The sequence below is a fragment of the Hylobates moloch genome, unplaced genomic scaffold, assembly GCF_009828535.3.
Source record: "Hylobates moloch isolate HMO894 unplaced genomic scaffold, HMol_V3 SCAFFOLD_2, whole genome shotgun sequence".
Classification (NCBI taxonomy): domain Eukaryota; kingdom Metazoa; phylum Chordata; class Mammalia; order Primates; family Hylobatidae; genus Hylobates; species Hylobates moloch.
In genome coordinates this window covers 54,908,058-54,920,313 of record NW_026652277.1, presented here as the reverse complement: position 1 = coordinate 54,920,313, position 12,256 = coordinate 54,908,058, and the positions used below count along the sequence as shown (strand labels likewise).

Genomic DNA, 12,256 nt, shown 5'->3' with positions numbered 1-12,256 from the left:
TCTTCAGGCAAAGCAAGTCATATAACTAGCTTCAGAATTTTTTTTAAACAATGTACTTAGTAGTTTTCACCAGAAAAAAAAAAAAATGTAGCATGAATTTGTAATTATGTATTTTCCCCTGAATTATCTTGGCTCCCTACTTCACTTTAGAAGAGACGTATCAACCTAAAAGCAGAGGTTTATACTGCACAAATAAAGAGTCAAAAACCAAGACAAAGGTATGCAGTTGCAAAATGGCCATTTATTGCCTACAGGGGAAGGAAAGGGAGGGAGAGAGGGGAAGTACACAGGTGCAAGGAAACAAGCATATATTTAGCCCTATACATCATGTGTGAGCAGTAACCAATCTCCAAAATGGAAAAAAATATTTTGTTATCTGACATAGTAGTTAAGGTTCTTAAGCACCTCCCTTCTGAGCTGCCACAAGATTTAAAAGGCAGGACTGCTTTTTTTTAGTCAATGTTCACATTAATGAAAAAATACTACCAACCGTGTCCTTTTGCACGCACACTTTGTACAGTGTCTATTGTGAAAAACATCTCAGCTGAGCAGTTTTGGTCAAGATTCAGACCTCATCAACTGTTTAACTGTAATAAATAGAAAAATAAAGCAGCTGGTGATTTTGTCAGAGAGAATGTGTTCAGTAAGAATAGAACCACTTTCTCCAGGGATGGCAGAGAGTGTTAAATGGTTAAAACACCTATAGAACCAGTCTATTAAACATTAAACACTAGCAAGCTACAATTACATGGCACTTCATTAAATATTCTAATTTTTAAAAAAATCTTAGATTTTAAACTGATTACTGAAACACAATAACAAGTTGATTTAGTCCTTGGCTTTTTCTTAGAACAAAAGCAAAGTAAATATACAACCTAAAAGAGCAGAATTTGTTTTGGAATAGTATCAATGGAAACTACCCAAGTATTCAGGGAAAAAGTTACTAAAACACCTTGCTTGGTTTTACAGTCATGTGCTTTGCTTTCCAACCATTAGAATTAGATAGTTACAAAAACACTTTATAGGCCACAGAATGACTCAAATGTATGCAAAATAATGAATTCTTTAACTTAATGCCAGGTAATGAAAATAAATTAACCTTTCCCTACTCAAAATGATAAATTGAGTGGAAAAGTAGATTGTCCCATGGACAATTAGTTGGCACTTGTTATATAGTTGAAAAAAATCACAACAGAAGATATAAATTAATCCATGGTGAATTTGACCAACACCCTGGCCCTTATAGAGAAAAAGTACATACACACTCTCTTTTAAAAAAAAAAAAAAAGCCCTCCATACTTCCCCACTCCAGAGACAACAAAGCCAAAGATGAAACATTCAACCTTCTCAAAATATTCCAAGTAGTTCTATTGAACTCTGTATCTCAGCTTCTCCAAGATGAAAAAGTTGTTTGCATTTGGACAACTGTACGAATGCCCATAGTGCACATCTCAGTGCTGCTGGTGTTTAAGAAATTTGTCACTCATAACCCTGAACAATTCCAGATCCAGCGTGCAGTAACACAGCCATCCAAATCCCTCCCCTCGAAAAGTTGGCAGAGCACCGCTCAGGAATTTCACAGGTAAGGGAATATATTTTTAGCAATTTAAGCACAGAGAAAGGACAGTACAGTTTCTAAGTAAATACAAACCCAGATACTGCATCACTTACTGCATCAAGGTTGAAACAAGCAGCAGGATACTAAGTCTGTTTGGTAAGAAGCAAAGCCATTGTTTGACATCAATGCTGAATCAATTTTGTGACTTCAGGTAACTATAAACTAATTAAATGTGGTACATATAACAATTGATAGCTTGAAAGAAAATACATGTGATTTGAAATTAATACGAAACTGAAATGAGCAAGAAAGGACCACTTCTGTGAGGGTTACCATGATTCTTATGCTTTAGAGTTAAAAGTGACAGACATACAACTGGAAAATTATCTAAATTTTGAGAGATTGTTCTAACAAAAATAACTAGTAATAGGCACCAAACTAGAGCCTCTGAAAGATTCTGAAAGCTGAATGGACCATGCTACCACCATGCCAAAAGAGTCATATCACCTGGCATTTGTATATCCTTTTCATAATGTGATTTGTTTCTGATGACATACTTCTAAATGCAGTTCAATGCTACTCAGTTTATACAATGTACCATAAAAATTAACAATAAGCACAAATGTCCTTATGTCATATGCTTTGAAAGTGAAAACTATTTTGCTAAAAAATATTCCATTACTTCAATGTCATGTCTGTTGAACGAAGAACTCAACATGCTTATTTTCCCTTGGTTTCAAGAAAAACCCAAGTCTAACCAAATGTATGCCACAAGGAACTGCCAACTGGGTTAATAAAGCTTGGTATTTTCCTGGTACCACCCTATTTCCTGGTGTAGGACCTGTGGTTTAATAGAGACATTTACATAAAAAAGGTATTTGGTTAAAACAAGAAATATGCATGCTCTTCCTTACCACCTTCCTGGAAAGAACTGCTTTTTTCTTTCTTTCTGTGAATCTTGTTCAAGACATCCTGTAGTTTAGATATATGGGCTGCTTCTTTTTTACCCTCAAGCTTTTAGGTGACACTTATAAAATAAAGGTGAGCATATCATTCTATAAAATGAAAGATGCTCTTGGCATCCTGTTCTTAAACAGATTAGAACTTTGGTAAATAAGACAGGTTAAAGATGTACTAAAATGTTTGAATTAATTTTGGTGATCATGATGCTAATACAAAATTAGAATCACCCAAAGCAACCATAGTATAAAAGTTCTCATCTGCCTACAAATTTAAAACTTTAGTTCAAGTTTCTGGCGTCCCTAGTTAATTTGTCTACCTACAGTTCACACAGTTCTCCAAACATGATATGACTCAAAGAAGGGAAAGGTGTAAATGAATCTGCTACACATTAGAAAAGTGACCTTTTTTAAAGGGTAGGGCAGGTGGGAAAAAGAGTATCTTACCAATGTGAGAATTCACATTTCTGTCAAAATGTAAGTATGTACGAGTGCTATTTTGAAAATGTGCCATAAAGTCTTTGCTTGCTATAAAAACCATTATTTTCCAAAAACTGGTCAGCATATTTTGCAAAGCTATTAAAATATCTCAGAAACAGAATAAAAAAGCTTAGAATCAAATAAGCATTGGGACACAGTCGATTTTATCATTAGAAAATCTAGCCATGTATTAGGAATGACATAATGATATGGTTATATGCCTCTGGTTCTTCAAAGAACATATTTAGCCTATTCTTCCCTGTGCTTTCTATACTCTGCTGTTTCATACTAAAAGTATAGATGGCATTAGTGATTTTTAGAAACGCTTGGAAATGCAAATACAAACTTAAATTTTCACCCATTTAACAATATAAACTTAGAATTTTAAAATGGAACACTATATTTGCCCATGTTCCAGTTTTAATGTGCCACATCCTCAATTCTAACATAATCTACCATAGAATCAAGTGATATGAGCCTTAGATATCTTTCAACTTTCTCCCTTGCTTCTCTGTGATTTAATATATAACTTTAAAACACCAAAAAAAAGGGGGCAAATAAGAAACAGCTTTTATATTTTTGCCAACTACACTAAAACACAGTGGCTTCTTTAATACATTCACACAGGATGCTAATTAGTAAAATTAAATACCTGCCTATGAATATCAGAAAAGTAATTTGAAAAGAAAGAGCTTGGAACAAGGCAAATGGGAGGGGAGGAAAAGCTGGTCTCAGAACCCATTGTGCCATACCTGACTTCAACATGTGATATTCAAACGAATGTTCACACGCCTTACATCAAAGAAATGAAACAAAAATATTCAGCTATGTTATCATACAAAATTTTTTTTACATAAAACATCATAAATCTGGAACAGATTTACTATATCTGAATTCTAAAAAGTTGCCTATAGAATGGTGCTGGGATTCTGTTCTCTGCTTGCTTTTAGGCAGTGCTGTTGCTTAAAAGTTGACACCAGGCACAATATTTTAAAACAAAATCAACAAGCAAGGAGCAGTAGGTGGATCTGAGCCTTTCCCAGATGTCAGGCCTGAGGATGCTGCAATATTCCCCATCAAAATGTGTAAAGCTATGAGGTGGATACTGATGCCTGAGAGAGTGGGTGACTTGACATGCACTTGTATGACTGTAATAATGGCAAACAGTACAGTCTTCTCTTCCTCAAACAATACTGTTTTAGTAAATTTAAAGAACATTCCAGTTCTTAGACAAATATCAAAATAATATTTAACGGTTTTAAAAAAACATGTATCACATTCTAAAAATGCCCAGAGTTTCTTTTATCTTCTGATTAAAATATGCAGCAGCCCAATGGCATAAAGCTTAACTCATTCTGATAACTAGGAAGTATATGAGCATATATATTTTACTTTCGTTGAATATATATATGTCATTCACCTCTTCCTTTTGGCTTCTCACTGCCAAAGTTCCAAATGGCATGCGGTTTAACAAGACAATGCTGAGGAAAGCAGCATTTCTGATCATCTGAATTGGCAGCTCAAAACAGATACCACTCCTTTTACAAAGGGAACAAAGGGTGAAGGGTATGTGAAATTTGGGCAGTGGGCTAAAGGGAAACCGTGCACATGAAATTTGGGTTACCATGCCCCAAGTGTGTACCACCCAAAACATAACACAATTACCTACTTCAACAGAGCTACTACCAACATTTACTAAAACCACATTAAAAATACACAGGATAATGAATGGTTTGAAAGAGCGCATTTGAAGCAGAGAGAACCCAATTACACACCTTCCTGCAACAGAGTGCCTCGATCATACACAAAATAAACTTAAGCTGTTTACAATGTTTCCCATTTTTTTTATTTTTTCCCTCTACATTTAACTATTAAAAAAGTTTTTTATTAATAAATGGGCTCCTCTGTGGTTCATATACAATCATAAGTGAACTTTAAATTCCATTTTATACAAACATCTCAAAAAATATTGGGAGTGAAGTATGGTAGGAAATATTGCTCACATTGCTAATTAACATGCGTATATGAAAGGAGGAAAATGTTTTGTTAGTGCATATACCTCCAGAGCAGAAAACCCACCCAAAACAAAAGATCTAAAATAAAACATACAGTAGCTGATTACAAAAAAAGGTAATGTCCACAAAATTAAGTTTTTCATGCTATTCTACTTTCCAGTACTATGCTTCAGGTAATCAATTTGCATGGCTAGATGTTGGATACTTGAGGTATATAAGAAGGGAAACCTGCATGTTGAGGAAAATCTGTCATCTTAAGGGTTGCTTCTTTTTGTTTATTCTGGTACTTTAACATTTTTAAAAGATATTTTATTTACATCAAAATTCACTGAACTACAATGACATTCCAATTATAATAGATGACAAACAACGCCTCTATCACTAGGCACTTTTAAAAGGGAGTTTAGGCTTTACAGAACCCTTCTGATGCAATCCCATGTATGGTATGACATCATCCCACCACCCTCGTCCCACTAAAATTACCCTCTGGGGAAATATTACCTTATATAGCCTGATTAATTTACTATGGAAGAAATTAGCATAAAATGACCAAAGTAAATGCATCATTTAAGACTAATAAAACAGCCTAAGATGTTAGGTTTGAAAGAGGAGACAGATTGTGTATATTTAAAACTAATTAAATAATTTAAATTTGACCTGTACTTTATATATTAGTGAGACACAAATATAGGCTATTGTCTTTTAAAATTTCATTCACATAATGGAAAATTTCTTGTTTATTAAAAATATCACATTTTGAGACTAGAAACAGTAAAGTGCATGAAAAGTTTAAAATATAAATTTCAGAAAACTCTTATAGCAGCAAAAAAGCAGAATAAAGAAAAACTTAAAAACACAGACACAACCTTTTCCTGTTACTGTGCCATAATTAACATCAAGTAGCCAACCAATTTTTCCCCAGAAAACAGTATTCTGTTCACTGCCTCTTGAGTCACAGATTTTCAACTGGCCCCTCCTAGGCAAAAAAAAGATTCCAACATACCTAAAGGCATCAACAATTGGGAATAAACCAGTAGCTTCTTAATTCAACCCTGACAGACAACTGAAACAAAGATTAAAAGCATATGATGGCCATTTGGCAGCTAGAGTCAGGAAAATGACCCAACATTTTCAACTACTGCCCCAAATTTGTTCTCTCTCCCAAATCCTTTGCACTGTCATCTCAAAAAACCAACAGCCACATAATCTATGTTGGAAACACATAAAATATCTGTATGATTTTCCCCATCTGAAACTTTGATCAAGGCCTTTTTATTCAGCAGATTTTTTTCTTCTTTTAACATTTGACTATAATGGCAAAAATGATATAGGTCATATAACATCTGTTTTCCTGGCACAACCAGACAGAAAGAAGGCTGAATTGGAATAAGGAAAAATTCATTCTGTGGGCATCCTCAACATACCGCATTCTCTTCTCAAGGTATGTGGCAATACAGATTACTTACTCTTTCTCTATAAATAAACTTGAGAGACAGGCTTAGAATTAATACTTCCAATAAGGTTATATAGAGAGGACAAAAAAAATAAAGTGATTCCTCAAAAAACTCCAAACCAGCATTTGGCCAACAAATTGTCATGTGGTGTTACATGCTTGATTATGAAAGCATACTGTGTAACCATCTTTAATTTTTCAAATTTTTTTTACAATGTATAGAGGCTATATCATAGTTTATGGACAGAATAAGCTAACTTAAGTACTCTGTTAATGTGCAAATGACGTGGGAATCCAAAAATCAGTTATAAAGGAAAAATTCAAGGTTTTCCCTGGAAGGCATATCATCATTCAGTTTAAAATACTGCATTTATAGTTTTTAAAAATTGCCTTTTATAAAATGGTAGGCTCACTGAAACCATTCAAAAGAAAGTATTTGTTTTGGAAAAACAAATACACTGTTGTTGGGCCTCAAATTGGTAATTTATCAGTTTTGAATGCTGGCTCTTAATACAATATAAAGAAGGTCCAATTTAAAAACATGTTCAATTAAAATTTTGGAAAGAGAGTAATACTTTGGTTCCAGCCCTACTGCCAAATGATACCAATATGCACAAAAATGTGTACAAAGTCTTACAGCAAACACATAATGAAAGAAACCTGAAGAAGCAGCTTAAGGATGGCCATACTTCACTCCTACATACTTTGATTTACAACTGTACAGGTCCATAGCAACAGATCCCCGTCTTGGCGGGGCAGTACTCCACTACCTCCGATTAGGCAAGTGAACACCATTGACAAGAGGCAGGAGTGGAGGGTGGAGTTCAAGTTGTGTTAACAGTGAGAAGTGGTCTGAAGGGATGTGAGGGTGTGGACACCCAGTGATGTTGTTCTCAACCAGCCATTGAGGATCTAAAGGCCCCAGGACACCAAGCACGTTCATATGAGTCTTGGAATAGAAAATGTAGTCAATCACGCCCTGGAAAGAGATTGGGGATAGGAAAAAAAGAAAAATTCAAGATATATAAAGAACAATCCATAATTTATAAAAACTAAAAAACTGAATACCCTTCTGGTACCTGTTGTCTTGATAGTGGGTCAAATAAGGCTCAAATATTCAATGGGTATTACATGAAATAAAGGTGGCTCAATAGGGAAACACAGCACGCTATTGGAATTATAAATCCTTCCATTTGTGTGTAAGTGATAATTTGAGAAGCTAAACACATTAAATTATGTCTAGTCATCTTTAGAATTGGCCTGCTTGGTTTAGTGAAATCCAACATATCAGTATAAATATAATGGAGCCTGTACTAATCCTATTGGCTATAATAAGTAGAAAATAAGAATATTTATATAAGCACATACATAGTTAATGGTATTATTTTCAATTATTTGCATATCAAGATATCCAAACACACCTGACTGAAGCTGTAGTAAACCATGTTTATGGATTTGCTAATCCTAGTTTAGCTTTCCTAGATTTGCTATATACATACAAAACACTACACAGTTAACTATTCTTAATTTAAAATACTCATTTTCACAAATACTGGAATATGTGTAAATTCTGGATTTCCTTGCTACATAAGGGTAACTCAGCAAAAATCATTCAGCAGGAAGCCATACATAGCAGTTTTATCTCTCAGAGCTAGATGACTTGATTTGTCTGATCAGTAAGTCTAAAACCAGGGGGCTTTTATTATCCCAGGTTGTGTATGCAAGGCAGCAAAATCAAATTTCTTCCTATCTAGTTCCTATTCATATCAAGACAGCCTGAGCCCAAGTAGGGAGAAATATTTCTACACCTGTAAAAACCTATTTACAAATACTATACATGAGTTCCAGCCAATACTTTAACTGGTATAATAATGAAATGGGCTACTTAAAAAATAAAAACTTTTAATGAAAACAAATTTTTTTATTCTGAGATTTTGGACACAATCATTTCAGTTTGTTGATTTTCATTTGACCAATATCAAAACACCAAAACGGTTCCTCTTCTAAGAGACAAGATTCAGGTGCAGTGTCTCATGCCTGCAATCCCAACCCTTTGGGAGGTGGGGGCAAGAGGATGGCTTAAGTCCAGGAGTTCAAGACCAGCCTGGTAAACATGAGACCCAGGTTTTTATGAAAAATTTAAATATTAGCCAGGTGTAGCGGCAGGCACCTATAGTCCCAGCTACTCAGAGGGCTGAGGCAGGAGGCTCACTTGAGGCCAGGAGTTTGAGGCTACTTATAATTGTCCTACTGCTTTCCAGCCTGGCTGACAGCAAGACTCTGTCTCTCAAAAAATAATAATAAAAGAAAAGAAACAAAAAGAAGCCCTTATCCAACCTTACTTTACCACAAATTAAGGAACTCACATGAGTCCAGGGGACTCCAAGTTTAAACAGTCAAAAAATGATAGGATCATAAGATATTATCCCTTCATTTTGGTTATAATGCCTAGTTTTACAGTGATATTTTAGAAAATGAGTTAACAAGGATCACAGTAGTTTTATTTCTCCTTATGAGACAACTTTTTGCTTCAATTCTAAAATAAAACACGTGAAATAATCTCAATTACTTATGTTGAATAAAATCTCCTATAGGGCCGGGCACAGTGGCTCATGCCCGATGCCTGCAATCCCAGCACTTTCAGAGGCCAAGGCGGGCAGATCACTTGAGGCCAGGAGTTAATTACCAGCCTGGCCAACATGGTGAAACCTCCTCTCTACTAAAAATACAAAAAAAAATGGCTGGGTCTGGGGGCATGCACCTGTAGTCTCAGCTCCTAGGGAGGTCAAGGCACAAGAATTGCTTTAACCTGGGAGGCAGAGGTTGCAGTGAACTTAGAACATGCCACTGCACTCCAACCTGGGCGACAAACCCTCCTACATCTTACAACCTTATTAGAGTGCCGTCATGCACATCAACTGCTAGAGTTCTTTGCAAAGGTAGGCCCCAAGAAAAAGTTAAACACTCCAGGAAGTAAGATGCTTTTAATTGAATGCATCACTTGTAACTATTTTCTTGGTTTGAAATATCCAGAGTAAAAACTCTTATCAAAACTCTTAGCCAGGTTATGTCTATGAATTCACCCAACATATTTGTACATATGCATCTATGAGGAGGATCCCTAACTTTGATCATATGCACAAAGAAGGTTATAGACTAATCACTTTTAACCCTTTTGAGTCAGTTTCTTTTTTAAAAGATATAATACTAATAATGTGGGAAAATGCACTCTTTATATTAGTAAAGACTATTGTATAAGTCTATAGAAGTGTATTTGAACAAAAAGTCAAAACACAACAAAAATATTAATAGTGTGAGTTACCATTATGCTAAGCTTTTTTAAAAGAATGCCAGAAAATTACAATATCAATTTCATAATGTAACAGAAAAGTTTACTATTTGCTATAAAATAAAAGCTGTCCTTCCCTTTTTTTATTAAATGATTTGGGCACACCCTCAGATTAGAGGATAAACGTGGGGTGAGGAGCAGCAGCAGTAGGTTTGAATTAAGCTGTTTATTAAACTTACCTGGTCTGAAAGTAATGTTGAAAAAAGAGTAATTCTTCTAATTGTTTACCCTTCAGTTCATTCCAAATCAGTTTACAATTAAATGAATCTGAGCTCTAAATACCTCTTTTCTACATTTCTATCTTGTTCAAAGACCAAGAAAGTAAACAAATACTAAGCTAAGCAAACAAAATTTAACACCTCACTGATACAATGGCCCCTCACTAATACAATTGGATCTGCATTCAATGCTGATCACATGGCATTTTATATTTGATGTTACCTATCCTTTTTTACTGACTGCTTTCAATATTGGGATAGCATTAATTATGTAAAATATATGTACAAAACTGAAAAGTTCATTTTCTGTTACTTGGACTAAGAGCTCAATTCTCTCTACTCAGGTGTGCCCTTAGTCTCTAGCCATCCTTCCTTGAAATACTATTCTATCCTCTCATCCCATCTATCTATCCAGCCAGCCTATTTATCTTCCCATATATTACTCTCTCCCACCAACTTATACCTTTATCCTTCTCTCTGATCCTATCTTATACATCCAAACATCAAACACTCTCTGAGCCAGGCATTTTTCTAGTTCTTTAGCCATACTTATTTGAACAATGTAAATAGCTCAATAGGATTTTTGATTCAATTATTAACACATGTAAGAGCTTTTGAAGGACCGTCAATAAATAATTTTAAACAAATTCAGATGACTGAGGAAGGTGGATTAATCTCCCAAATTGTGTTTCTCTGATTTTTTATTTACGGACAAGGAAGAAGTAAGCTTTAAAAAAGTCTAGGCTGGGCACAGTGGCTCACACCTGTAATCCCAGTACTTTGGGAAGCTGAGGTAGACGGATTGCTTGAGCCCAGGAGTTCAAGACCAGCCTGGGCAACATGGTGAAACCCTGTCTCTACAAAAAAGACACCCTCAAATATACAAAAATTAGCCCAAGACCAGCCTGGGCAACATGGTGAAACCCTGTCTCTACCAAAAAAACCCCTCAAAAATACAAAAATTAGCCAGGCATAGTGGCACACACCTGTAGTCCCAGCTACTCAAGAGGCTGAGGTGGAAGGATTGCTTGAGCCCAGGAGGGTGAAGCTGCAGTGAGTCATGACTGTGCCACTCTAGGTGACAGAGTGAGATCCTGTCTCAAAAAAAAAAAAAAAAAGTCTAGGCTGGGTGTGGTGGCTCACACCTGTAATCCCAGCACTTTGGGAGGCTGAGGCAAGCAGATGGCTTGAATCCAGGAGTTTGAGACCAGCATGGGCAACATGGCAAAACCCTGTCTCTACTAAAAATACAAAAAATTAGCTGGGCATGGTGGTGTGTGCCTGTAATCCTAGCTACCTGGGAGGCAGAGGTAGGAGGATGTCTTGAGCACACGAGTCTGAGGCTGCAGTGAGCAAAAATCTTGCCACTGCACTCCAGCCTGGGTGACAAATTGAGACTCTATCTTAAAAAAAAAAAAAAAGGGCTATGTGAAATAGAATAAAATTTTTTTCTTTTTACCTACACACATACCTCAACAATAATAATAGTTGCAGAATTACTAAACACTTATTTTCAGGAACTTTATCACAGGTTTTCTGGGTTATACTGGGAGATATATATCACTACAGTTACAAGGATAGGATTTAAGCTGTGGTAAACTGTGTATCATTATAAGGTATTCCTTTAAGCTTACATAAAAGCAATGATGTGCTAGAGTCAGCTAGTACTAGCTTTCTTAGCACCTCTTCCGAACTCTGTGTTCAATGGTATCATGTTGGGAGACAGGATTCTGCTACAGAAGTACTTAAACCACAGAAATCGGCAAACACCACAAATCAGAGCTTTTTCTCAAAAAGCTCATTATTAAATATTTACCAGCACATCACTACATATGAGTGGTTGGAACAAAATGAACTACCGCTGGATTGAATTATCTTTTCTAATAGCAAAAATACGAAATTAGATTCAATTTCTAAGCAATTTTTTTTCACTTCATGGTTATGAAAGCTGATTAGTAACACATGAATTTCTTTTACTCCTCCTATTTGTTTCTTGGAAAGGAGCTAACCCACACAAAAATAGAAAAAGGTTATTGGAGATATAAGGGAGGCCATTTGTAAATTTCCTTTGGCATTTTATTAAATTCCCTCTAGGCTTCTTATGCCAAACCTCTTTCTAACACTTGGATTTTTCCGGATAGTATAAGATTCTACTATAAATGCCTGAAATGCCAGAAAGTCAAAGAGAGGTACAATAGCAGAGCTACAGGTACACAGAGTGATC

General features: G+C 35.6%; 1 protein-coding gene across 5 annotated transcripts in view; it reads right to left on the bottom strand.

Annotated features, from left to right (window-relative positions):
* Positions 1 to 221: 221 nt before the first annotated feature.
* CNOT6L (CCR4-NOT transcription complex subunit 6 like) overlaps positions 222 to 12,256 on the bottom strand; it is a 108,632-nt gene continuing 96,597 nt past the window's right edge. For 3 of the 5 annotated variants that reach the window (XM_032149369.2, XM_032149378.2, XM_058433600.1), the window contains exon 12: positions 222 to 7,444. In XM_032149369.2, the coding sequence (XP_032005260.1) occupies positions 7,232 to 7,444 (213 nt within the window). In that variant the 3' untranslated portion in view covers positions 222 to 7,231. The remainder of the gene's footprint in view (positions 7,445 to 12,256) is intronic. The other 2 variants (XM_032149386.2, XM_032149394.2) reach the window with 1 other exon arrangement.